The sequence below is a fragment of the Panthera leo genome, chromosome A1, assembly GCF_018350215.1.
Source record: "Panthera leo isolate Ple1 chromosome A1, P.leo_Ple1_pat1.1, whole genome shotgun sequence".
Taxonomy (NCBI): Eukaryota; Metazoa; Chordata; class Mammalia; order Carnivora; family Felidae; genus Panthera; species Panthera leo.
In genome coordinates this window covers 196,116,731-196,142,293 of record NC_056679.1, presented here as the reverse complement: position 1 = coordinate 196,142,293, position 25,563 = coordinate 196,116,731, and the positions used below count along the sequence as shown (strand labels likewise).

The window sequence follows — 25,563 nt, the reverse complement described above, 5'->3', positions numbered from 1 at the left end:
ACGGACTTGCCTCGTGGGTTTTGCATCCACGGCTGTACCTCTTTGCATTTCTTTGGGCAGATTATAATCTATAATCTATTTAGAAGTGAGATATTTGGAGGCTCAGGAAGTAGCACCCTTCAGGGCCCTTCCAGCCCTAAGATAGCTCGGGTTCTTCCCCCGCGTCTTCCTGGTCTGGGTCTCAGCTCGGCTCTCCACTTCCCTGTGTATCAGCCACCCCCGCCCCTTCCTTTCCCCCTCCCCACCCCCACCCTCACTTCTTCCGCACATCCTCCATCCCTAGCAGAGGCCTTGGCACACGGTGGGGCCTCGGATGCCCTTGCTATCAGGTGAAGGAAGGAAGGAGTAAATGATTCAAAGATGACAACGATATTAAAGGTGACAGCCATCATTTCTGAGACTTTCCCATGTGCCAGGCTTGTGCTAAGTGCTTTATTTGCACTTTCCCATTTAACCCTCCAACAGTTGTAGAGGGTGGATATCATGATTACCCTCACAGAGGAGGATACCGAGGGTCAGAGAAGTTCAGAGCCTGCCCACACTCAAACACCCAGTGAACAGCGGAGCTGGGATTTGACCCCACGTGTAAACCCCGTTCTCTTCACCGCCATGTTAAACATAGGGCCCCAAACTGTTGACCAAACACCTTGATGGCTCAGAGGAATGAGAATCGTGTGGAGGTTACATTTTCGGGTAAGGTGGTTTTGTGGAAAGGTGTGGACTGAGGCAAAAGGGGAGCAGTCTCATGATAATAAAGCACTTACCTCGGGACTGTCACTGTGCTATGCTCTATCTAATCATCACAACCCTATGAGGTGGGTATCATTTCCATTTTCCAGCTGAGAAAACCGAGCTTCAGAGTGGTTAAGCAACATGTCCGGGGTCACACAGCAATTAAGCGGCAAACCCAGGATTTCAGCTGCAGTCTGTCAGCCCCAGAGCCCATGACTACTGCTCCCCATGCACAGCTGGGAATGAGAGGGGGAAGGAGGTGCAAAGAGGAGGCAGCGTTGACCTGAGACAGCTGCAGCACACCCCCTTACACACACCCTTACACACACACACACACACACACACACACACACCACCTCCTTCCTCTGGGGCTGACAGGCTTTCTCAGAACCGTGGGACTTTATCGTCAGAGATCACTCACAATCCTGTCCGTCATACAGCTGGGGAGGTGGAGGCCCCGCCCAGGCAGGAGCCGGCCTAGGGCTGCACAGTGAGTCTGCAAGCAGGTCGGGGATCGGGGGTCCAACCAGCCTCGCTCCCCACCAGCTGCCTTGCTGCCCCTCTTCTGATTCTGGCCCTGGAGCCTCTGGCTGCTGTTTGCAAGGCTCTGCTCCCCTTCCCTGGGCACAGGGAAGGGGAGGTGCCTTTTGGGTATAAATACCAGATGGAGATGCTTCTCTCCAGCAGGAGAGTTAACCCTTGGGGCTCTGGGCACAGAGAGATGCTTCCTCCCCACGGGTGAAGGCGTGGCGGCTGTCAGAATTGGAATATTCCTCAGAGAGCCCCTAGGCCTGAGTCCTCAAAGCGTGGTCTGGGAACCAGCAGCCTTGGCATCGCCTTGGAGCGTGTTAGAAACGCAAAACCTTGCCCCCTGCCCCCAAACCCACTGAACCAGAATCTACCTTTTAACAAGATGCCCAGATGATCCAGAGGGTGCTTCCTTGTGAAGTTGGGGAGGAAAGTGGCTCAGAGAGGGAGGGGCTCCCACCCAAGGTCACACAGCCATTCCCTGACAGAACTCCATCTAGAATCTGCACTTCCTTCCCACGCCCCACCCCCAGCCGCCCAACTCAGAACCATGATGGGCAGGGATGCAGCCCCCCAATCATGTAAGGGGGAGGTGGGAGGCCAGCCAGTGACATGTGGTCTAGGCCCGGCCTCTCCTGGCGGCCTGGGCTCAGTCTACCCCGGCACCGGGGCCACCTTGGAGCCTGCCTCTGGGGGGCAAGCAGGCGGCTGGGCTAGGCAGGCGGCCCGGCCACAGTGCCAGGCTGACTCAGCATGGGGCAGGTTTGGGGAGTGGGGCGTGCTGGTCAAGGCCAAGCCTGGCCTATTTTCGTCTCTCTCAGAGCTTCGGGAGTTTTCCTGCAACAGCTTTTCCGAAGGAGGCTGCCGGCAGCTGCGTGGGCTGGGAGGAAGGGCCCCTTCTTCACCTTCCCCTCAACCAAGCTGGTCTCTGAGAAACGTGGAAACCATTAAAGTTACCCCCTTTCCCATAATGGGGGCCATGATGCCCAGAGAAGAGAGCAGCTGCCCTCCCAGCCCCCAAACACCCACCGGGCCGGGTGCCACCCACACCCCTCCCCCCTCCCCAAAGCTCACCGATGTTGGGGTGCTTCAACAGGCGGCAGATGCGGGCTTCACGCTCCAGCTTCTGATGGTCTGAAACACAGATGCCCAGGTAAGTCCCAGGTGAGGGAGGAACCTTCCCCCACTCCATCTCTGCCTCTTCATGGCCTCTTATGATCTGCACCTGCCAGGGCAGCCCCTGGGCCCCGCCTGGAGAAGCTCGCCTCTCTGGCAGGGGCCCTGGGTCCTCCAGGAAGGCAGCGGGATGCAGCAGTAGGGGGAGAGACCAGGTTGCAGTGCCTCAGAAGTCCCTTCCTCTCTCTGGGCCTTGGTTCCCGGGGCTCTCAACTGAGGTACCTCCCAGAGCCACAACCACAGAGCCCAGAACTGCCCCCCAGGGCAGGCCCCTGCCCCGCCCCCAGCCTTGCCCCTCCCATGGGGCTCCAGCTGGGACTGAACCACTGACAGGCACTCCTCCAGACCCACCCTGCACAACCCTCTCCCTTGGGCTTGGGGCCTTCACCCGTGTGGTTCTCTCAGCTTGGAACTTTCCCTTCCAACCTCCCGCCCAGCCATCATTGGCCATCACTGGTTCATCCCACCTGTCTTCAGATACACTTTCTCCTAGCAGCCTGTCCTGACTGCCAGGCTGGTAGGGGCCCCTCCTCTGGGTTCTCAGGGCCCCTGGACAACACATCCTACCTTGTCTCATGGACCGGGACCTTGTCTCGTGCCCTTAAGGGCAAAAACTTGGTCTCTGTTGTACCCTGGCATCTACCCAAATGCCTGGCACATAGTAGGTGCTCAAGAAATAATTGAAGTAAAGAATAAACCATTGAATGGCAAACCTTTCTAAAGGAGTCTGTATTTTCTCTGCAAGAGAAGAACCGTATTAATTTGCAGGGGCCACCCCCCTTACAGGGGACTCTGGACCAGTGACACAGAGAGCCCCAAAGAATCTGCAGTACAGAACCTGCATGTGACAGCATCGGGGCTTACCCAGAGCTCTTGCACCTGCTTTCCAGGACTTTTGTCCAAACCCCCAGGGAGAGAGGACTTGTTCAGAATCTGCCCCCTCTCCCCCCCATAGTCACTGACTCTGGGACTGCTGGGAACAATTATACCCATGACCCCCTTCCATCCCCCCAACGACCCTGTGCTATGGGCATCCCTGTCCCCATTTTATGCATGTCTCCATCTCCTTTTGGGTGCTTTCCTCACAGTTCAGGGGTTGATGCCTTAATTTAAAACAACAACGACAACAACAACAAAAAGGGAGGCGGTAGCAAATCTACAAGATTTACTATGTGCCCCGTGCTGTGCAGGGCACTTTTTTTTTTTTTAATTTTTTTTTAACGTTTATTTATTTTTGAGACAGAGAGAGACAGAGCATGAACAGGGGAGGGTCAGAGAGAGAGGGAGACACAGAATCGGAAACAGGCTCCAGGCTCTGAGCTGTCAGCACAGAGCCCGACACGGGGCTCGAACTCACGAGCTGCAAGATCGTGACCTGGGCCGAAGTCGGACGCTTAACCGACCGAGCCACCCAGGCGCCCCTACAGGGCACTTCTATATGCATCTCAAGTGCTTACAACCGCCCTTTGAGGGAGGTGCTGTCACATTCTGGCTTTACAGAGGAGGAGACAGAGGAACAGGGACGTTAAATACCTGGCTCAGAATCACAACTGTGGTGATCAGTGGAGCCACACTTTGTACCCAGGCAGGCAGACTCCGGGGAGGAGCTTTAAAACCCTGTACTATACTGTTCTCCGCACCCTGACTCATTGCCACCACCTCCACCTGCCCCCAATTTCTGAATGGGAAGATCGAGGCCCATGCCAGGGAACTTACGCAGATACTCAGAGGCAGAGCCAGGACTAGAACCCAGTCCCTGAATAGCCCCTTCAGGGCAGGCAGGCACCAAGGAAGATTATAAGGACGAAGCAAGTCCCAGCTCTTGTCCCCAGGCAGCCCGCTCTGCTTTCCCCTGCCTCTTTATTAGAGCAATCACTATTAGAGCAATCACAGCCGTCCTCCATGGGCTGCAGAAGCCAAGATCAATACTGAAATGTGGCTTTTTCATCAGCAAAGCAATTAAGTCCAATCCTGTTTCCATAGAGCGTAAGCTCACCTCCCCAGCTGAAGGTGGACTACAGGCTGGGGGAGGGGAGGTTGTGCACACTGGGGGGCTTCCCCTGGCCCCCCGTCCTTCCCAGCCTCCTTGCATATCTTCCAGGGTGGGGGCAGGCCGATTCCCACACAGAAGAGGGGGATCCCCAGATCACACCGCGTTGCAACTTCCAGCGCTAGAAGCATTAATTTGTTGAATTTATGTAAACATATAGGTTTTCCAATGGTTTTCGTAACTGTGAAATGCTTTTATTTTCTAACATTCCTCGAAGAATGTAGGGACTGTGTTTCTCTTGACCTCTGAGGACTTGCTCTGTTATGTAGGTAAGGAAACTGAGGCCCAGTGATGAAAAGGGCAATCCCTTTATCAAAATCACTCAGGGGTGCCTGGGTGGCTCAGTCGGTTAAGCGTCCGACTTAAGCTTGGATCATGACCTCATGGTTCGTGGGTTCGGGCCCCGCATCGGGTTCTTTGCTGGCGGCTCAGAGCCTGGAGCCTGCTTCGGATTCTGTCTTGGGCTCTCTCTGCCCCTCCCCTGCTTGTGCTCTGTCTTTCTGTCTCTAAAATGAATAAACATTAAAAAAAAATTTTTTTTTGAATCACTCAGTAGGGTGGTCAAGCCTTGTTAGTACTCAGAGCTTTGAGGAACTGCTCCTGGATGCTGTCCCTAATGCAGCCAATAGTCCTTGGCAGCGAAGAACCTCTTATTAAAATATGAATTAGTTGCTGTCACTCCCTGGCTTCAAACCCTTCAACAGTCCCTAGTGTACTTATAATCCAAACTCCTCACAACAACCAGCCAGACTCTGCTGGGTCCTGCCTCATCTCGGCCTTGGAGCTTCAGCCACAGTGGCCGCCTCCTTTCTGACCTCAGACACACCAAGCCCCTTCCCACCCCAGGGCCTTTGCATTCGCCCCGTGCCTTCTGCCTAGAATGCTCTTCTCCTGGGTCTTCTTATGGCTGCCTCCTTCTCCCCTGGCAGGTCTAGCACAACGTCACCTTTTCAGAGGTGCCTTTTCTGAGTGTCCCCTTGCCCCATCACTTTCCCACTGCCCTGTCTTCTTTATAACACTCCTTGCTACCTGAAGTTATCCAGTTTATTTATATGTTCAGTGTTATTTTCAGTCTTCCCCCTTAGAAAATGGGTGCGGTGAGAGCAAGACCTTGTCTGTCAGTCGCTGCCGTGCTCCCGGGGCCCAGAGCCACTAAGCAGCTTGTCCAAAGTCCCATAGCTAAGAAATGGCAGCGCTGGGATTTCAGCCCATGTTAATAATTACTATACTATATATCGCCTCCCATTCTTATAATTAATTAATTGACAAATCAATCCATCCAGCTCAATATAGTCCCACAATGGTGAAGCCTCCTGCCCAGGTACCTGGAAGGATTAGCCCCAATGCCCACTACAATACCTTGTGAACCTTCTCCCCCACTGCCTGGGGGCAGACCTCCAGGGTGTTGGGGTTAAGGGGTCCTACCTTGCCCAGGAGCTTGGCAGGCAAGGGTGAGTGGAAGTAAGGTTCAGGGTGAGGTTCCTGGGGCCAGATAGCACCAGAAGGGCAGGGCAAGACAGAGCAGAGCATGGGGGCAGGCTGGAAGTCTGTGCCTGCAGAGGGGGTGGGCTCCAGCAGGCAGGTGGGCAGTGGGACTCTGGCCAGAGGCATAGGACAAGAACCAGGGGGAAAAAATAGACTTCAGAGTCTTGCAAGAGGAAATGCCCCCACCCTCTGTAGGGCCTCAACAGGGTTCCTGATCCTGGGGGGGTTAGAGAAATAATCCTAAGGAGCAACAGTGCCAGGCAGGGGTGGGGAGTAAGATGAGGAAGACGGGAGAGATGTGTCTTACTGCCTACTTCCCATCACGGACCACAGGGGTAGCCTGAATGGCTCATGCTGCGTCCTGGGACTGGTTGCCAGGGAGCCAAGGAAGTGACCCCTCAGCACTCAGATAGAGAGTGGGTACTGTGAAGGTGTCTGTACCCCAGTCAGTCTCCCCTGGCTGTGCCAGCCACATCCATGTGCCCAGCATGCCCTAAAATGTTAATGAATTTTTCTTCTTTTTTTTTTTTTAATGCTTATTTATTTATTTTTGAGGGGGGGGGGCGGACAGAGGATCCCAAGCATGGTCAACACAGAGCCCGACATGGGGCTCGAGCTCACGAACTACGAGACAGTGACCTGAGCCAAAATCACGAGTTGGCTGCTTACCCGACTGAGCCACCCAGGCACCCCTAATGACTTTCTTCTGTGTGCTGGGTGAGGCTGGGGCTAGGAAGCATCTGGAGCCCCTGGCAGGGAGTTCTCACCGGCATATACTAGCTATCATCACTGCTGATAGGAGTCTGGGCCTCACCTACTGAATCCAACCCTCTGGGGTAGAACTAGGGCAGCTGCATTTTTTTAACCGCTCCCAAGGGGATTCAGCAGGGCTTGGGACAGGCAAAATTTGTACTTTCTGTTCCATGTCTTTATGGCTCCTTGGAACTGTTTATACTATAAGTATCTTATTTAAAAGAGTAGTTTTGGGGCGCCTGGGTGGCTCAGTCGGTTAAGCGTCCAACTCTCGATTTCAGCTCAGGTCATGATCTCATCGTTCGTGAATCTGAGCCCATGTCAGGCTTAGCACTGACAAGGAGCCTGCTTGAGGTTCTCTCTCTCCTCTCTCTCCCTGCCTCTCCCCTGCGCTCTTTCTGTCTCTCTCTCAAAATAAATACACATTTTTTTTTTAAAGAGTAGTTTTAAAATACATACAAGAAAACATCTCCTGGGTTGGGGAGCCATGCAACAGCAGGAGAGGCTGACCCTGGTGGGGAAAGGGAAGGGGAAGCCACAGCCCCTGCCCAGGGGAGGACGGATGCTCCGGGTGGGCATGGCCCCTGCGGGGAGCTGCCAAAGTCACCGGGAGTGCCAGCAGGAGAAGCTTAGGGTACGTTGCCAAATATTCAGCATCACACTGCTCCCCACCCCGGGCACCATGAGTGGCAAACAAAGAAACCTGTGAAAAGCCGCTCTTCTCCTCCCCTCCCGCTGGGGACAGGAGCGTTGGCAGTTGGCAGACTTCTTTGAGAAGGTTCCCCGGAGAACCTCCCCACTCCCACCCTCCGCGCTCACCTAGGCCTGAACCACCTTCCTCTAAGGATTTCAGAGCCTCAACAAATCGCCAGAGAATGACAGGGTGCCTGGCAGTTTCCTCCTGGCATGGCCCAGAGTCTACACTGCCCGAGGAATGCTTAGTTCTACCTTCCAGAAAAGAGGCAATGCCCTTTCCATTCTCCCCCATAAACATCTGTCTCTTCCTGTCAGTGTGTGTGTGTGTGTGTGTGTGTGTGTGCGTGTGTGTGAGTGTGTGTGTGAGAGAGAGAGAGAGAGAGAGGGCAGTGAACTGCCCAAGAGCCCCAGCATCCAGGGAAGACATTGGTTCCTGACCCTCCCTCATTTTGGAGCTACCTCAACTTGCCATCCCGAGTCATGGCTCTAATCTTGCCCCCACTGTATCTCAGGGATTGGGACGTCTCCTTTGATCACTAGAGACATAAAGCACAGAGAGGGCACTAGAGTGCCATTAGTCACACAGCATGCAAGGCAAACCCCAGCATTCCTGTGGCCTTCCTGCCCGCTCTGACCCCTGCCCCTGGCTCTGGCTCCAGACTTTCCACAGGTGTCACCCTTCCACACCAGCTTTCAAGCTGAATGTGTGCCATCCTGGCAGGTTCAGGGACCCTCAGAGAATCCACACACACACACCCCCAGCCTCTTCTCCCAGCAGGACACTGGCTGCCTATGGGGGAACTCAGTGACTAGGAGAAAGCGCTGGGCTCCCAGCAGCACTGAGCCGGGGGATGAAAGGCAGCAACACACGGTCAACACAGGGCCTGCTGGGAGGCCTGCGGGAGACAATGTGAACATCCTGTAACAGCCTCCGTGAACCCCACACCTGCTGGGCTCCAGCCCAGACGCAGCTGCTGCCTATGCCGGGCAAACCCCTGAACACTATGCCAGCCCCTCGCTCGGCGTCCCCCAGGCTGCACCTGCACCTGCCTCACCCAACAGAATTCCCTTCGCCTCCAGGGGACCCCCAAGGCAGCTAGACACCATTCAGAGCAGGAATTGGAGTTTTGAAGATAACCTTCCCCAACCCACTGACCATGGTTACTGCCCTTCCCGCTCTAACCACGTGCTCAGGGCAAGAAGCAAGGCTCCTGGGCAGGCTTTCCAAGTTCCAGTGTCCACACGGATCACCAGTGCACCTTGTTAAAATGCACATCCTGATTCCTTAAGGCTAGAAACAAGAAGCCTTTCTAACGATCTCCTGGTGACGCGGATGCTGCTTGTCTAGGACCATTTCCGAACTGGAATGACCCGGGGATCTCTTCCAAACCCAGGTCCCACCTCACACGGATTAAATCACAACCTCGGTGGGTAGGAGCCAGGCATCAGGAGTTTTGGAAGCTCTCTGGGGGTCCCAGGGTGAGGACAGTTTGGGGAGCCACCGTTCTAGAGAAAATTTAGGGATAAGAGAGTGGATTTGCGTGGCTGCAGCAGAATGTACTTGGCATTAGCTGGCCTCTAGTAGAGCACTGGGGTGTGTTGGGTGCTATCCTAGGTACTGGAAATAGCAGGGACTGAGACCCATCCCTACCCTCTTGGAGCTTAGAGTCAAGAGGCAAGATGGATGTGAAATCAGGGACCAAGTCAGTCAATGGGATAAGTCCAGGTTGGGGTAAAGCCACAAAGGTAAACAGTAATAACATATCAAATAGGGGATACCCCTCAGATTTGGGGGTCAGGGAAGCCTCTCAAAGGATGGGACATTGAGCTGCGACCTGAAGATTTAGAAAGGATCAGGCTTGTAAGGAGCCAGGTGAGGGAGTCCCAGCAGAGGGAATGGTGGGTGCAGAGGTCTGGAGATGAGAGAGGGAGCAAGTGGCAGAAAAACAGGGAAAGGAAGTCCTACCTGGAGCCTTTGCCTTCATCTGGGTGGGAGGCAGAGAGGCCATGGCCTCCGGTCTAGATCCCCGAAGGAAGGAAAATGGAGAGGTCTGCCCTCATAATACCCACAGGAGGAAGCAGCTCCCTCCTGCAGCATCACCCAGGGGGACAGACCCAGGTCCTGGCTCTAACCCAAGGGGTAGAGGGTAGCAAGAGCCCCAGAGGGCGGGCGAGGCATATGTCTGCTACCTACCTCTGGCCGACAGCTTCTTGGTGTTGATGATCTTAGCAGCATACTCCTGGCCAGCCAGCACCTTCACACACCTGCGCACCACCGAGAAGGCTCCCCTGGAAGGACAGAGAAGGCGCAGGGGGTAAGGAAGGGCCCAAGGGACGCATCACTGGGACAGACCAAAGCCCATGCGTCTGCACCATGCTGGCTAGGGAGACCTCCTGCGGGGCTGCAGGAGCTCCTGGGGACAAATGTGGCCTGACTCGGGGACGGGGCAGGGCTGGAGACCCGGGACAACCACTGGTAGCAGATTATCAGGGCCTTGGCCTCACGAGAAACGAACCTTGCAGAGTTGTTAATAAGTTGGGCTCTCCAAGTTGTAAAACATTAGAATCGTGTAGTGTGAGAATCATAGCATCCCGGTCTCTGAAAGATTTTACTTTTTCATTCTTTGAGTAGGTAACACATCAACAAGGTTCAAAGTTCAAAAGATTGGAAAGACTCCCTCCCACCCCTGTACCCCAGTCTCCGAGGTCCCGTCCCCAGGGACAGCTAGTATTACCAGGTCCTTGAGCAGCTGTCCACAAATACTCTCCCCCACACAAAGGTACTGGAACTTGCAGACTATTCTGCACCCTCCTTTTTTTTTTAAAGTCTATTTATGAATTTTGAGAAAGAGAGGGGGAGACGGTGAGCAGGGGAGGGGCAGAGAGAGAGAGAGGGAGAGGGAGAATCCCAAGCAGGCTCTGTGCTGTCAGCGCAGAGCCCGACCCGGGCCTCCAAACCACAAGCCGTGGGATCATGACCTGAGCAGAAACCAAGAGTCGGATGCTTAACCGACTGAGCCACCCAGGCACCCATTCACCCTACCTTTTTTTGGGAGACATCTTGGAGATACTCCTTCCAAATTGTATATGTTACAAGAGGGGTACCTGGGTGGCTCAGTTGGTTGAGCATCCGACTCTTGATCTCGGCTCAGGTCATGATCCCACAATTCGTGAGTTCGAGCCCCACACCAGGTATAGAGCCTGCTCGGGATTCTCTCTCCTTCTCTCTCTGCCCCTACCCTGCTCTCTCTCTCTCTCTCTCTCTCTCTCTCTCTCTTTCTCTCTCTCAAAAATAAACAAAGATTTTAAAAATCTTTAAAAAACACAAAAAACAAATCGTCACATAAAGAGCTCCTCATTATTTATTCATGTGGCTGTCCTATAATTTACCTAGCCAGTCCCCTATCACTGGGCAATTAGGTTAGTTCAAACCATATTACAAACAATGACTAACCTTCTATGTGTGCCTTAGAATTACTTTTGTCTTGTGTGCAGCTGTCTGTGGATAAACTTTGAGAAACGGTGTTCCTTGGTCAAAGGGTAGGTGTTATCGGTAATTTCAACAGATAATGAGAGATTATCCATCTTAGAGATTGTACCAACCTACTTTCTCTAATATGTGAGGGGACCATTTCCCTCGCCCACATCAACAGGGTATCATCAAGATTTTTGTCTTTGCTAGTGAGACAGGTGGAAAATGGCAACTAAGCGTAGGTTTGATCTGTGAGTCTCATATTGATTAAGGCTGAGCCTCTTTTCACATGTTTTAAGAGGCTTCTGAGACTTGACCCTTAAAGTATCAGTGGCTGGGAAACAATCTGGAGCGAGGGATAAGTTTCAGCGCTTGCATGGGGACATTGATTACTGCCATGTGGAGTGTGGCCCATGTCCCAGATTGTTCAACTTTTTGAGAAAAGCCAGAAGTCTGGATATGTATGTGAAAATTCCCAGTTTTTAAAGACTGGCACCTTATTCTTGAAAATAATTTTTTTAAACAGAGGATCTGGCCAAACAAAACTAGTTTGAGGGTTAGATCTTGTAGCCAAGAACTATGTCATACCCCCTCCCACAAAGGTCATCTGGTCCAACTCCTTCATGTCACAGATGATAAACCTTCCCTGCCCCTAAGGAGCTGGACACTGACCGTAGGCACCACCCTTAGCCCCCTAACCACAGACTAAAGGCAAGAAGCAAGTCTGTGGGCAGGTTTTCCCAATTTTATTTTATTTTATTTTAATTTTTATTTTGTATTTGAGAGAAAGACAGAGAGAGACCATGCACAAGCGGGGTGGGGGGTGGGGGCAGAGGGAGACAAAGAGAGAAAATCTTAAGCAGACTTCACGCTCATCATGGAGCCCAGCGCAAGGTTCGGTCCCAGACCCTGGGATCAAGACCTGAGATGAAATCAAGGGTCAACCCTCAGTGCTCAACAGCCACCCAGGTGCCCATCCCAGTTTTAAGGTGTATGTGAATCACCAGGGTGTCTTATCGAAATGCAGAGTCGGGTTCCTTAAGTCAAGAGTAGAGCTCAAGACTCTGGGAGCTCAGCGTAGAAGACTCGCGCAGCTAGCTGTAGGCAGGGCTAGGTCTGGAACTCTGGTATTTGCTCTCCCTCACCAAGGGAGCCCGCCACACCCAGGTTCCTGACGTGGCCACATCCTCCAACGCTGATGCCCTATCCTCAGCGTACGGGTAGGTCCAAGCCCAGGAGGCCTGCAGGCTTGCACAGACACCCTCCCTACGTACACCCTGGGCCCCGTGTCACTGGTTTCACGTCTGGGCAGCATGAATGGAGAGGGTGGGAGACTGAGGAGGGATGAGGAAGAAAGTGCCAGGAGGGGGCTGGAGACCAGGAAATGCGACCTCTAGGAAAGCCCTAGAAGGCCAGAATTCCTGGGCAAGTAGAAAGTCTCACACAACAATGGACCTTCCTTGAGGTGGGCACCACGCTGTCCCCCCCCCCCCGACCCCCCCCCACACACACACACCCAGGAAAGCAGCAAGACCTGGGTGCCTGGCCTGTGCTCCCAGAGCACTCCACACCCACCCATCTAGCCCAAGTTCACGGCTGGTTGCTCCTCCTGTCCCTCCCACCTGACGGTAAGTTCCTGAGGGCCAGGACTTTCACTTGCTGCTCCACGTGCCTGTGCCCGGGGAACCCAATGTCTACTGCCCATAGGGCTTCCATAAATGTTACTTGCAGAAACAGGAGGTGGATTGAATTTGCAGTGGGAGGGACTGAAACGAGACCGGGAAGGGGATTTTCCATCGGAGGTGTTAGGAATAGGAACAGGCATCTGAAGAAGGTAGGGCACAACTCATCTCTCAAAGAGACGACAGACAGACAGGCGGACGGGCCTAAAGACCTTCAGGTCCCTGCCCAGCTGGAGTCCACGATTCTCAAAGGCCCCAAGGGACAGAGTGTTTAAGGTGGCCCCTCTGGGAAAGGTTGGAGAGCCCCAGTGAGATCAGGGGGCAGGGAAGGAGAGAGGCTGTAAGCTCCTGGGTGCAGGGCGGAGTCTTGCCCCAGTGACCAGCATCTAGCCCATGTCCGGTCTGGAGCCTGGAGTTCAATTAATATGGGAGCGAGGGATGGAGGGATGGAAGGGTGGTGGGAGGAAGACAGGAAAAGAGGGATAGACATAATTTCTCCGCTAAAGAAATAAATGCTAAGTGAGAAGTAGAAAAAACTAAGTAAAAAAATCCATTCCAGGTAAAGACCTTAGACCAATGGTTGTCGAACTGGTTGCTCAGGAATCCCCTGGGGGTATTTTTAAAATACATATTCCAAGGCCCCATCCAGACCTACCAAATCAGAACCTCTGGGCAGAGGCACAGGGGATCTGTATTTTCATTGAACACACGGGTTCAGGTGATAGTTTCCCAGCCAACTGGGCTGTCCTTCCTGCCCTCTGCGGGAGTCCTCCTAGATGCCCTGTCTCCGGACATCAGCACTGAAGGGGCTGGCACATGTACTTCTGTGCAGGGTGGCTTGACAGGCGTGTGAGCCTGGGCTCTGCCTCAGGAGCTGAGAACCTAGGAGCCACAGCTATAAAACAGTAGAAGGCACATTTGCTAAACTTCCTTCCTGGAACACAGCCCCAAGCTTTTGGGTAAGTCTCAGCTTCTAGCTGGGGGTCCTAACTAGGTTCTAACATGGGGAGGGCTGCTGCAGGGGCCGTGTACCCCCTGAAGGACATCCTGCGCCTCTGAAAGTAGGTATGTGCATTTTTTTCTGGGGCAAGGATGCATAGCTTTTAGCAGCAGCTCAGAGGGAGGAGTTTATCAAAACCAGTTCAGAGCTACTGGTCCAGAGGGCACCAGCCTCCCACGTACCCAGAAGGCATCCTCCTTTCAAATGCATGTGCACCACTAAGCTCCTTCTTGAACACAGCAGCCCTGTGAAGTGGGAATTATCATATCCGGCTGGCAGGTCGATGGGCAGGGGCTTGGAAACAGGACAGGACAGAGAGGGGAGGAGGCCAAGATGGGGAGGTCAGCGTGAAAGGGAGTGACCAGGGGTCCTGAGAGGAAGGGAAAGCAGGTCACAGAACGTGGTCAGGGAGGGGTGTGTCTGTGAGACAGACAGACCCAGAAGGGACAGAATCGCAGCTCTCAGCCCTGCTGGGAGGTCTTGGGCAGAGGTCTGCCCCAACACAGGCCTCCCCTTCTTTATCTGCAGCACGGGAGTCGGGGTGTGGATGAGGCGAAATAGCACAGAGCCCTCTCCATCTTTAATATTCTATACCAGCACCGTCCAACAGAATGTTCTGGGATGGTGCAAATATTCCGTGTCGTCCAACGCGGCAGCCGCTAGCTTCATAGGCTCATAGAGCACTTGCAATGCGGCTCGGAGGACTGAAGAACTGAATTTTTTTATTTTATTTCATTCGAACAGCTATACGTGGCTAGTGACCACCGTGTTGGATAGCGAAGTTCTAGAAGAACAGGCATTCCCGAACCAGACCAACCAGAGTTCAAATCATGGTGCCGCCACTCACCAGCAAGCCCCTTAACCTCAGTAAGCCTGTTTCCTCCCCTGTGAAGTGTAGCCAGGAATAGTACTCACCCTCTGCAGTTGTTTCAAGGATTCAATGAGATAATAAGGTATGCAATAGCTTTAGCACAGTCCCTGGAGTCTAGTAAATGCTCAAGAAACATCGCCTTTTATAGGCATCATTATCTACGAAGTGATGAGAACAGCTGGCTTCATCAGAAACAAAATGGACCCTGTTTGCCAAGCTCAGAGAAGGAGGAAGTCAGGAGAGGAGGTTGTGGGGGCCACGGTGAGGAGGGGAAGGGCTGCTCCCCAGGGCAGAGCAGCGTGCCCCTGTGGGGGGGGGGGGGGGGCACAGGCAGGCAGGGAGGCCCTGCTCTCCAACAGACAGATGGAGAGGGCACGGTGAGAGTGGGTCCAGCATGGCTGAGAATGTGGGAACGTGCTAATGGGCCGTGAAAAGCAAGATTCACACTGGGAAATTGCTTTCTGGCTGCCTGGCAGGCTCGGTGTCCTGGGAGTTGCTGGCTGTCAGCCCACGGGGGGCTCACCACTCTCTCTGGCCTGAACCAGCCCAGAATGCTGACGTTGAAGCCAGGTGAGCACGGGGAGCATTCGAGGGGGGGCTTGAGAGACCTGGGTCCTCGCCCAGCTTGGCTACGAGCTTCTTATCCTCTGGGCCTCAGTTTCCCCATTTGAAAGATGGGGATGAGGACCCGCAGCCACACTTCCCCCTGGGCCATTTGGGAGAAGTCTCTCCTACACAGGGATGGGGAGAGGTTCCTGCTACCCAAGACAACTTCCTCTAAAGTAAACCTCCCCACCTTTACCCCGAGCTGCCCAGAGCCCAGGGCATGCCCGTGGGTCTCAGCAGACAGAAGACAGTTTCTGGGGGCCTTCTGGAAACAGCACAGTCACAGAACCCGCATCCCCCTCCACTCTGGACTCCTTAGGGGGTCTGATTGTCAGGGGTCCCGACAAGTACTAGGGTCTTCTGTTCACTGGCTGCTTCCTCAAACACACAACAGGTCTCCCTTATTCTGGAAAAATAAATAACCATTCTGCTCCCCCCCCCCCCCAAATTTTTAAATTGAAAACCAAGAACTTCTCTCTCGACCCAACAGCTTGGGCCATTTCCTTCCTCCCTCTTTGCTGCCAAACTTCCAGAACAAGTGTCCGACATCCGCTGCCTCCTCTTTCCACCTCCCACACTCCATGAACCCACCACAATCTGGTGCCCACCCCCGGGCTCCCTGGAAAAAGCTGTGCCAGGCCCGCCCACCCAGTGCCCCTCCCCCCCGCCCCTGCAGCCCCAGTGGGCCTGCTCCCCCTTGCCTGTCCTACACCAGGAGACATCTGGCCCACCTCCCTTTTTGTTTCTAGGTGGCTGCACTCTCCCTGGGACCTTGCCCTGCTGCCAGTGCCTTCCCCTGCTCATCTCCCCCCAGATCATTTCTCCCCGTTCTCTCTCCACCGTCCTCTTACCACCTCCCTCCAGCCCCTCCACCAGGGCATCAGCTGGGATCTCTGGGGAGGGTCTGGGCAGTCATGAGCACACATAAAATTTAAACAAAATGACTGTGTCTGCGTATTATCCTGGGCAGAGGATGCATATCTTCCATCAGCTTCACAAAGGATCTGTGACCCCACCACCCCTGCAGATAGTAAAAGCCACTGACCATCATGCAAGATTGAAACCTGCTTCTGTATAGCCCCTCCTGCCTCCAGAATTCCAGTCCCGAGTTTCTAGCTACTCATCATGTTGCTTGGATGCTACGTGACAGGCAACTCATAATCAAAGTCCAGTCTCCTCGGGAAAGTCTCCTCACCCTCAGTTAAAATACCTAAGCATTCCACCTCTCTGAGATGAGCTGGGGTGATTCCAGAAAGTTCCAGGTCAACAGGAACCGTTATCTGTCAGAGCATCAGGGTCCGGAACCTCTTGGTGGTAACTCACAGCCCAAGTTAGCTGATCTGATCACTCAGCAGAGAGGAAGGCCTGGGGGTATGGATGCCCGAGCACACGGAGTCAGGATGTCTGGCCATCAGAGGGGCCATGGGGTGGGCCACATGTGACCGCATCAGGAGCTGGTGTGCCCAGTGATATCTTCCCAGTGACGTCGACTTTTTCCCCATTCCACAGATGTAGAAACTGAGGTCAAGCCCTTGAACCCAGGACTCCTGACTCCTTGTCGGTTGCTCTCTCCAATACCTCACATTCTCAGATTAGAGGCGGCCCTCACCTTGGGTACACAGATGGACTTTAGGGCAGAGGGATCTTTGAGAAATAATACACCCTTGCAGTGGGTTGTAGTGAAGCGTTTTTCTAGGAAAGTGCCGGGGGGTCGTATGAGATTCTCTGAGGGCTCCTAGATTTCCAGACCAGTTAAAAAGCTGGGGTCAGATCTGTCGAGAAACAAAAGGGATATCCTGTTTCCGTAATAACCCCTTCGAGTGCTTTAAGCAAATCCCTTCACCTTTTGGGGCCTCAGTTTGCCTATCTGTGAAGTCAACTGTCGATCATTTTTAAACCCGCTCTTTCTTTCTTCTTAGTTCTTTTTATTATTATTATAATTATTTTCTAATCTTTATTTATTTTTGAGAGAGAGAGAGAGCATGAACAGGGGAGGAACAGAGAGAGAAGGAGACACAGAATCTGAAGCAGGCTCCAGGTTCTGAACTGTCAGCACAGAGCCCGACATGGGGCTCGAACCCACGAGCTGCAAGATCGTGACCTGGGCCGAAGTTGGACGCTTAACCGACTGAGCCACCCAGGCGCCCCTTAGTTATTTCTTTTTAAGCAACGATGCCCTTTTAAAATAACAAACAAAACACAGCTATGCAGGTCTCCAAGTGGCAAATAGATCAGAGGAGATGGGGCTGTGGGGGCTAGGGGCCCCATTTGTTTGGTGTTCTCTCTCTTCTCCCCAGTTCGCTACAGCAGCTCGGCCCAGAACCCCACAGACTATAGCATTTCGCAGCCAGAAAATTCTAGGACCTTATTACTGAAACCTTACATCTCCCTCCTCCCATCCTGGGCTGTAGCCGCCCGCTGCCAGGGACTCAGTGTCCCACACCCCACAGGCCTGCCCCATGCCAACCCAGCAGAAGTCTTGTGGGGGACACAGAAGGTCTGGGAACCAGAAGATTCTGTTTGCCACAAGGAACAGTGAACCAACAGAAGTCCTAACATATTCCTTGTTTTGGCTGTGCATGGGTTTTCTTGAATGGGTTACAAAAAGGGAAATAGTGCCCTATTCTTGTGTGCTATTGGCCTGTGCGACCTTGGGCAAGGCCCTGGCCCTCTCTGGGCCTTGGTTCCCCATCCGTAAGACAAAGGAGCACTCCTCACTCCAGTACTCTGAGTGGGACTGAGTGTGTGCTCAGGAAATACCTGTTGCCGGGAGGCAAGAGTCACAGACATGTTTCTCCTTTTACGTGACCCCAAGGCCCTCAACCTTCTCCGGCAAGGAAAGTTCCAGGGGCCCCACCTGATGCCTTGGGGCCAGCCACGCCTGGCTGGGCCTCTGGGGGCTGCGCCAGCCTGGCCAGGGACGCAGGCTTCCTACTGTGCCCCAGAGAAGCTCAGAAGCTCAGAATGCAACACGGGCAACATGCATGCTGGAGAGGGTGGACCGTGGCAAAGGGGCCTGCACAAGAAGAGGGAAGGGCAGGGCGGGGGAGCCCAGGAGCGCAGCCAGCATCATCTTGCTCCCCCTGCGCTGGGAGGTAGACCTGGGCTGGATGCCCTCTTGGAACCGGTGTGTGCGTGTGTGTGTGCGCGCGCGTGCGCGTGTAACCGGATGCAGGCATTGCATTCCAAGGCTCTGGCCTCACCCCACTGAGGGCCGGGGCCCCAGACTGCAGGGGTGCTGGCAGCAGTGTCACTGTGTGCTTGTACAGAGAGGCAGGCGGGCAGGAGGGAGGCTCAGCAGAGTGTCAGTGTGTCTCAGCCTGTGTGGGGGTGGCTGTGCGGGGGTGGAGGGCTGCGGCATGCACCAGAACATGTGCGTGCCTGCCGCTCGGATGGCTCGGAGGGGGAGGAAGGAAAGTCTGTCCCTTTCCCTGTTCCCGTCACCCCTCCCCACCTTGAAGACCTGCCCCCCCCCTCCAACTTCCCATCCTTGGCTTTTGGCCCCTGAGAACGATCTGGTCCCCTACCTTGGCTTTGCCACTGCCTCTCCCTGTGGCCTTGGGCTATTTCTCTCTGGCTGTTGGTCCCACCATGTAGGTTATAAATAGCGAGTGTGGACGGTCCTTCCAGTTCTGATGTTCTTTGTGTCTGAAATTTCCCATGTGTGTCCCCCACAGAGGGAAGCTAAGGAGGGCAATACCTCTCATGGGGCATTTCCGCATCTGCAGAATTATTCTGATCCCCATTTTACAGATGGTAAAGTTGGGGCTCACAAAGGACCAGGGATCCACACAGGGTGGCCTGGTAAATTCGAGGCAGAATCATGTTTGAACATAAGCCTCAGCTCGGCGTTCTCTTACCCAGAAGGTCATGGCCCCTCTTCCCTGGGAGCATTCCCCCAACACAGCAGCGAGAGGGGTCCCTATCATGAACCGTCTCCCCACCATGTCCCGGGTGCCAGACACCGGCACAGCGGCCATTCCACCTTCTCAAGCCTCGGTCTGCTCATCCGGCAGGTGGGTGAGTAAGCCCTCTGCCTCCCTCAGAGACGAGCTAATGTCTGGAGAGGTGCTTCACCGGCCCCAAAGCGCTGTGAATATGAGGTTATTCTAAGCAAAATGCAAGTGTACCTCCATCTCTGGGTGGTGTATGGACGGCCAGGTGTTTCCTCTCCCCAACATTACCCCATTGAGGCTCCTAACAGCTCAGCTGGGGAAGGATGGGATTGTGGAGCACACTGGCAGACGTTAGAGCTTGCATGTCACGCGGGATCCTAAGCACCCAGGATGCTGGCCCCCCAGTGTGGGGAGCAGCCTCTAGGCCCCATGTCCCCCACTGGTCACCCCGGCCCAAGCCCAGCTCCTGATACACAGCTGAGGGCGTAAGAGCGGGCAGGGGGCTCCGGAGCTAGCTCTGGTCCATCCCTCTGCCGACCTGGCTGACCCCTGGAGCCCTCCCTCCGCCCAACACTACCCTTGAGTCAATTTCAGATCCCAGTTTCTAGAGAAAGAGTGGGCTGTGCTCGCTCTCCAGTCTCCCTCCCTCTCCCTCTCTCAAGTAAAATCTCCTTCGGAGGCTCTTTCTGGACAGCTGCAGAGCAATTCTCTGCCTCCCTAACCTCTCCTAGAAGTGGGATTCCAAAGCCCAGAGAATGTCAACGGCTGGAAGAGATATCCTCCTTTCCCAGCCTCCTGGAACCTGACCCCTTGCCCCGATCGTGGTCTTCCCAGAAGTCAGGCTCTGCTGAGAGCTCTGCCCAGACCGCACCCCACCCAGCTGACTGACCGGCAGGTGGGAGAGAGACAGCTTCTCTTACATCTGTAGCCCACCCCATCCTGGGCTCCTAGAAGGCCTGCATCATAAGCCAGTCCTCACCGAGTAGGGCTTCAGGAAGCCCTCGAGAGGCACACGCCCTCCTCTCCAGCTGGGCAGCCCAGGACCCTGCGGGAGGTCCAAAGGCTCCCATGTCCCCTCGCAGGACCAACCCAGCTGCCTCTCCAAGGCCCCCTGCCAGTGATCTGAAGCGGGTTCCTGGAATAAGGGACTCAGCTCCTGCATGGTGACCGCAGTGTCCCAGCTGGCAGGGACTGTGGGTCAAGCATCCAAGGCCGGGCCCTGCGGGCATCTTCCTCGCTTCTCCCAGCAGAAGAGGAGCTTGGTCAGGCCCCTCCCCCAAGCTGGGCAAACTCCAGACAGAAGGTAAACATGTGGCAGGCCCCGGCCGAGGGCTCCAGCCTGCCCAGCCTTTGAGGGCAACAATGATTCCAGCAGCAGCCCCTGCTGATGGCGCACTGGGTGCCAGGCCACATCTTCACGCGTGCCACCTTATTTCACCACCACAGCCTTTTTTTTTTTTTTTTTTTTTTTTATCTCCAGACTACAGGGGGCTGTGGTCTGGCCGCTGTCGCAGAGCCACGGATGGTGAGATCCAGAGCCTGGGCCGTGTGCTGGGCCCACCTCTACCTGCCCCACAGGGCGCCTGGCCTAACGCTGCTGCGCGGAGCAAAACCCCCACCCGCTCAGTAATATGTCCCGGGGTTTCTAACCCAGCCATGGGTTAAAAGAGGTGTGGAGCCTCATTCTCGGCAACCCTAAGCCCATCACAGCCTTCCTAATGTCCTGCAAGCTCCCGACAATGCATGCGACATTTCGTAGGTTTGCGCTTCCTTCTGGAGAAGGCAGACTTAGACTTTCGTCAGATTCCTGGAGGAATGTGAGACCTAAAAACGGTTAGGAGCCCGTATGGTTCTAGAAGGGAGAGGTCTGAAACGGATTAGACAAGGCCTGGCCATGCCTGCCACCCTCGGTTCTCCTCCCGTGGCCACACCAGGGCTCCCTGTCCCCTGAAATCCTGCCCCTGCCCCGGTCCTGGCCGGCAGTGGGGCTGAGAAGGCTCCCGAAGGCTCCCTGGGCCAAGTCGCCCCCACAGCACCCAATCTGCATGATATCCATCTCCTCTCGGGGCAAAATACCACTTTTATTTTCACTTTAAGTGCCTGAGTCACATCTCAACTCCATGTCACTGCACCCTGTGACGCAGTCCTCCCAGAGCTGAGCCTTGGTCGTGCCCTGAAAGGCAGATCCCAGCTAATCAGGGGATCCTTGGGCTCCCGTGGGCACCGGAGCCCGGCTGAGAAGGGGCCCTGCGCACATTTAGCAGACAGCTTCAGTCCTCTGGAGCAGCTCAAAACACACTCAGAAACGCAGGAAGTCTGCAGACAAGAGTGAGCACACATCTGCACATGGGTGTGTGTGTCTGTACAGGGCCCCGGGGCATACCTCAGGGTGTCGGGATAGCCTGGGATGTGAATGTGAGTGTGTGTGCAGGCAGCCTACTCGTACACAGCCACAGGCCCACCTCCCACACATATGCAGACACCAGCATAAGCTCACACATGCCTTCAACACCCACACTCCCACCCGAGCCTTTGGCCCAGGCCTCACACGCACGCACATAAACCTTTCCGTGTGCGTGGCCCCCCATCCACACCCGGATGTGCGTGTCCAGACCTCAGAGAGGTACCACTGTGCCCAAAGCCCACACGGGCATCCTTACACAGACATAGACATCCTTACACAGACACGGACGTTTGCACACACCCAGACCCCACACACGTTTGCCTGCTGACGTGCATGTAGCTCTGACCTGCCACACTCAGGCACACACAGTGACACCTATTCACGCCTTCACCCCCATGCAAATCAGCCAGTGGTACCCCTTGGGCCACCTGCACGCGCCCACTCTTGGCGGCCTTACACACGAAGGACACCCCACAACCCCCTCCTGCTGCACACATGTGAACACTTGCCTACCCTCTCGGGGCACGCAAGTGTACCCCAGAGTCAGTCTTTACACAACACACACCAAAATGTGCACTGGGTGCACACATCCGGACCTCACCCCGGCACATATCTGCTCACAGGGCCCCTCTCCCCTGCACTCCTGCTGCCACAGCAAGGACCACCCGGGGCGCTGGAGCTGCTTTGCCCAAGGGGCAAACTCTGCCTCCAAACTATACCCCTACCCTGATCCATCCCTGGGTCCTCCACACACCTAGCTGGGGGCAGCCAGAGTGTTTCCCTGACACTCCACGACTTACTGGGCCACCCCAGGGGGCTTTTCCCCCCCCCGTACGCTCCCACCCTTCTCCCCCCGCCAGTCATCAGAGGCATAAAATGAGCTCTGGAGCTGGACAACTTTGCCAAGGGACCAGAGCCCGTATACCACTAGCCCCTGAAATGGTAGTGCTCCCCCCCACCCCACTTGCCTGATTGCCCCTCCCCACCTCCCAATACACAGGAAGCCTCACCAGTCCCTCGGTTATTAACCCCTGCTGTACCGATGCCCTCACGCCAAGAGGAGTTGGGAGGAGGAAGATGGGGAGGGGATGCGCTTTCAGGGAGAAGTTGGCCACTCTGCACAGTCACCATTGGTGCCTAAAGTCAGAAAGGACTGCCTGGGAGGTGGTGAACTCTCTCCCATCAGAGGTGTCCAAGTTGAGGCCAGATGAACACCTCAAGAGAAAGTCGGCAGGGGGTTCCAGCCCTGGACTTAGCAGCCTGGGAAGATTTCTTTTTAACCCTGAGTTTCTAAAAATCTGTGTGTGCCCAGTCATGTGCCCCCATGTATGTGTGTGTGTGTGTGAGAGCGTGTGCATGCACGCGTGCACCGGCATGCACCATCCACCTTTCACCCCTACACACACACTCACCTGGCTGGCCTTGGCACATCTGTGCACCCACAAACATGCCTACACCCAGCTCCGGGCACTTTGCACAGGCAAGCGTCCCCAAACACACGCAGACTTCCTCCCTATGGGTACACAGGAAGCACGCAGGTGCACACCCCCTGCCCGTGACGCTGACCCCCTGCACCCTCCAGAACTCTCTGAGGTGCAACTCACTTTCCCAGTTCCTCGAAGAGCTGGTACTCTTCCGTGAAGCGGGTGCAGGTGATGGTGGCCATCCTGGCGCTGGGCGGGCAGGCGAGGCTTGGGGCTGGAGGACCAGGACTGGGGCGCTGCTGCTCTGCACCCGGAACTGGGGACCACTCGCCTGCCTGCGCTGCCGAGCGCGAACCAAGAACCAGCTTGACTGACGAGCCCGGGGCTTCTGAGCAGGGCACTGTGGCTGCTCACAGCCTCGCGAGCCTTCGTCAGCATCCAGGTCCCCATGGCAACCACCTCCGAAACGCCCTGTTCCCGTTGCCCCGGTAACTGCCTCCCCAACACCTGCCTGCCTTCCACTGCGAAACCTGCTCCCGGACGCCCTGGCCCTAACCACACAGAATACTGCAGGCTTGTGTGGGCCCAGGGCGGGTGGACCCAGCACCCCCCGAGGTGATGGACTGAGGGAGGGGTCTGGAGAGGGGGAGAAGAACCAACTTAATCCACAAGTGATCTTCTCTCTTCCCACCTCCCCCACCTCCAACTGTGGGTCCCTTGTAGCAGACAGGATGGGATTAAGTGGGGCAAAAAGGCAGTTGCCATGGTAACGGCCGGTGGGTGCCACATTCTGGGATGGTCCCCAGGAAAGACAGGATACAGTTACCCTGGCAACTTCATCTCCTCTGGAGAGACAGGTATTGCCCCGTTGCCCTGGCAACAGCCGGGTTCTAAGGTTTACAGGAAAAGATGGCTAATTCATGGGGATCTCTCTCCCAGTGGATCACTGTAGTCTGTAACTATCTCTCTGCTCCCCTCTGTATTTTGTTTTGGCCTCTGTCTCTGTCTTCCCCATTTGCTCTCGTTCTCTGCTACCCCTGTCCATCACACTGGCACTCTAGCTTGGGGGACAAATGCAGAGGAGACATCCGGATTCTGGAGGGAACTGCCTTGCCTGCCCGCTCATCCCCACCCCTCTCCTCCAGCCCATGTTCCCGGTGGGACCATGGAGATCTGGTCTCCTGGGGCTCACGTCCCAGTTTCTGCTTGTGCTTTAAGTCAAGGTGAAAGAGGCAGAGGCGGGCAGTGGGGAGGGAAGCATGGCCTGGCATGGAGGGGAGTGGCCATGGGCCTGCCCTGAAATCCTCATTCCCTTTTCCTCATTCTCATTTTCCCTGCCAAGTTTGATTCTTCAGGGCAGCAGCCAGATCTATGGCCCCAGGATCTCACCCAAGCCCTGGGGGTTTAGGAAGGAAAAGGACTGGAGTCAAGGATCTGAGTTCAACTCCAGCTCTGACGTTTGTTAGCTGTGTGACCCTGGGAAAGTCACTGCCCCTCTCTGAGCCTCCAGCGCCCTTTCTACAAAACAGAACAAAGCTGCCACTGCAGAGGAAGGTTGTGAAGAAGGAGTGGGCTAAGGGCTGTGGAAGCCTTTGGGAAGTATGTAAACATGAGGCCTGTTTTTAGTTTCTGGAAGAGGAAAAGGAAGGTCTAAAGCAGGACCATGACCACCCCCATCACTAGCTTGGACTCAGAATTTCACACCCACCTCCTCCACGCAAGCTCATTTCATGCCCACCAGGCTGAGGTCTCTTGCCAGCATTTGCCCACAGTGAGCACAGGTCGGATAAAAGGATCCAGGATCCAAACCCTTGTTTCTACCCCACCCCTCTGAGCCTCAGCTTGCCTTACTGGTCACCTCACTTGCTGGACACGTTGTCTGCTTGTCGGTTATCCCCAGCCCTAGCGGGTCCCTGACTCACTACTTTAGGTCCAGGGGCCCCGGGAGACATCTGGGTCCCCTCTCCCACAATTCTGCCCCTCTTCCTGGGAGTTGGGGGTGGGAGAGAATGATGGGGTTAGCTCTCTGATGCAGCCACTTCTTCCCAGGAGAGAAATGGGAGGGAGGCCGAGGGGAAGGAGGGGAGGCGAGCTAGGGAGGAGGGGTAATGGCTTAGCCACTAATTGCACCATTACCACCTTCAGAAAAAGGAAAAACCACTCAGTTTTGTTTCTGCGCACAATGCTTCCCGCTCCTGCCGCCAACGGTTGCAATTCAGAGGCAGAGAAGAGAGGCCTGTGCTCGGGGGCTGCACAGCTGGTGGGAGCGGGCTGGGCACGGAACACCACTAGAGGCAAGAGAGGCTAGAGGCAAGAGAGGCAGACGCGGGGAAGTGGGGGAAGGACCGCACCCCCACCTCCCTGCCCAGGCCCTCTAGCCCTCCCCGGGAGGTGGCTTCCGCTCGTGAAGGTGCTGCAACAGCCTTTAGTGACCACTGAAGCTACCTCAGTCATTGTCCAGGGGAGAGGAGAGGAACTCCATGTTCTATAGGCTGTGTGATTTTGGATGAGCAGCCTAACTTCTCTGTGCCTCAGTTTCTTCATCTGCAAAATACAGTTCATAATATTCCCTACTTCCAGGGCTGTTTAAGGATTACATGAGAGGAGCAGATGAGTACAGCAGCTGGCATGCTGTACGTGTTCATTGATGGGCAATTATTACTATTAAGGGACTCATAAGAAGCCCCTCCCTCCTCACGCCGCTCTGCCTGAGTCAGGGAAGCACACACGACTATCCTCTAGTCCTAGCACTTTGTGGCGCGGTTCTCTGAGTCCCCACTGGAGTTGA

At 55.0% G+C, this 25,563-nt stretch overlaps 1 protein-coding gene across 1 annotated transcript in view; it reads right to left on the bottom strand.

Annotated features, from left to right (window-relative positions):
• Positions 1-23,233, bottom strand: part of CAMK2A (calcium/calmodulin dependent protein kinase II alpha) — a 60,168-nt gene extending 36,935 nt beyond the window's left edge. Inside the window, exons 1-3 of the mRNA XM_042949304.1 lie at positions 22,956-23,233; positions 9,615-9,709; positions 2,335-2,394 (exon numbers count right to left, since the gene is read on the bottom strand). Coding sequence (XP_042805238.1) covers positions 2,335-2,394; positions 9,615-9,709; positions 22,956-23,017 — 217 coding nt within the window. The 5' untranslated portion in view covers positions 23,018-23,233. The remainder of the gene's footprint in view (positions 1-2,334; positions 2,395-9,614; positions 9,710-22,955) is intronic.
• Between the last annotated feature and the right edge of the window lie 2,330 nt (positions 23,234-25,563).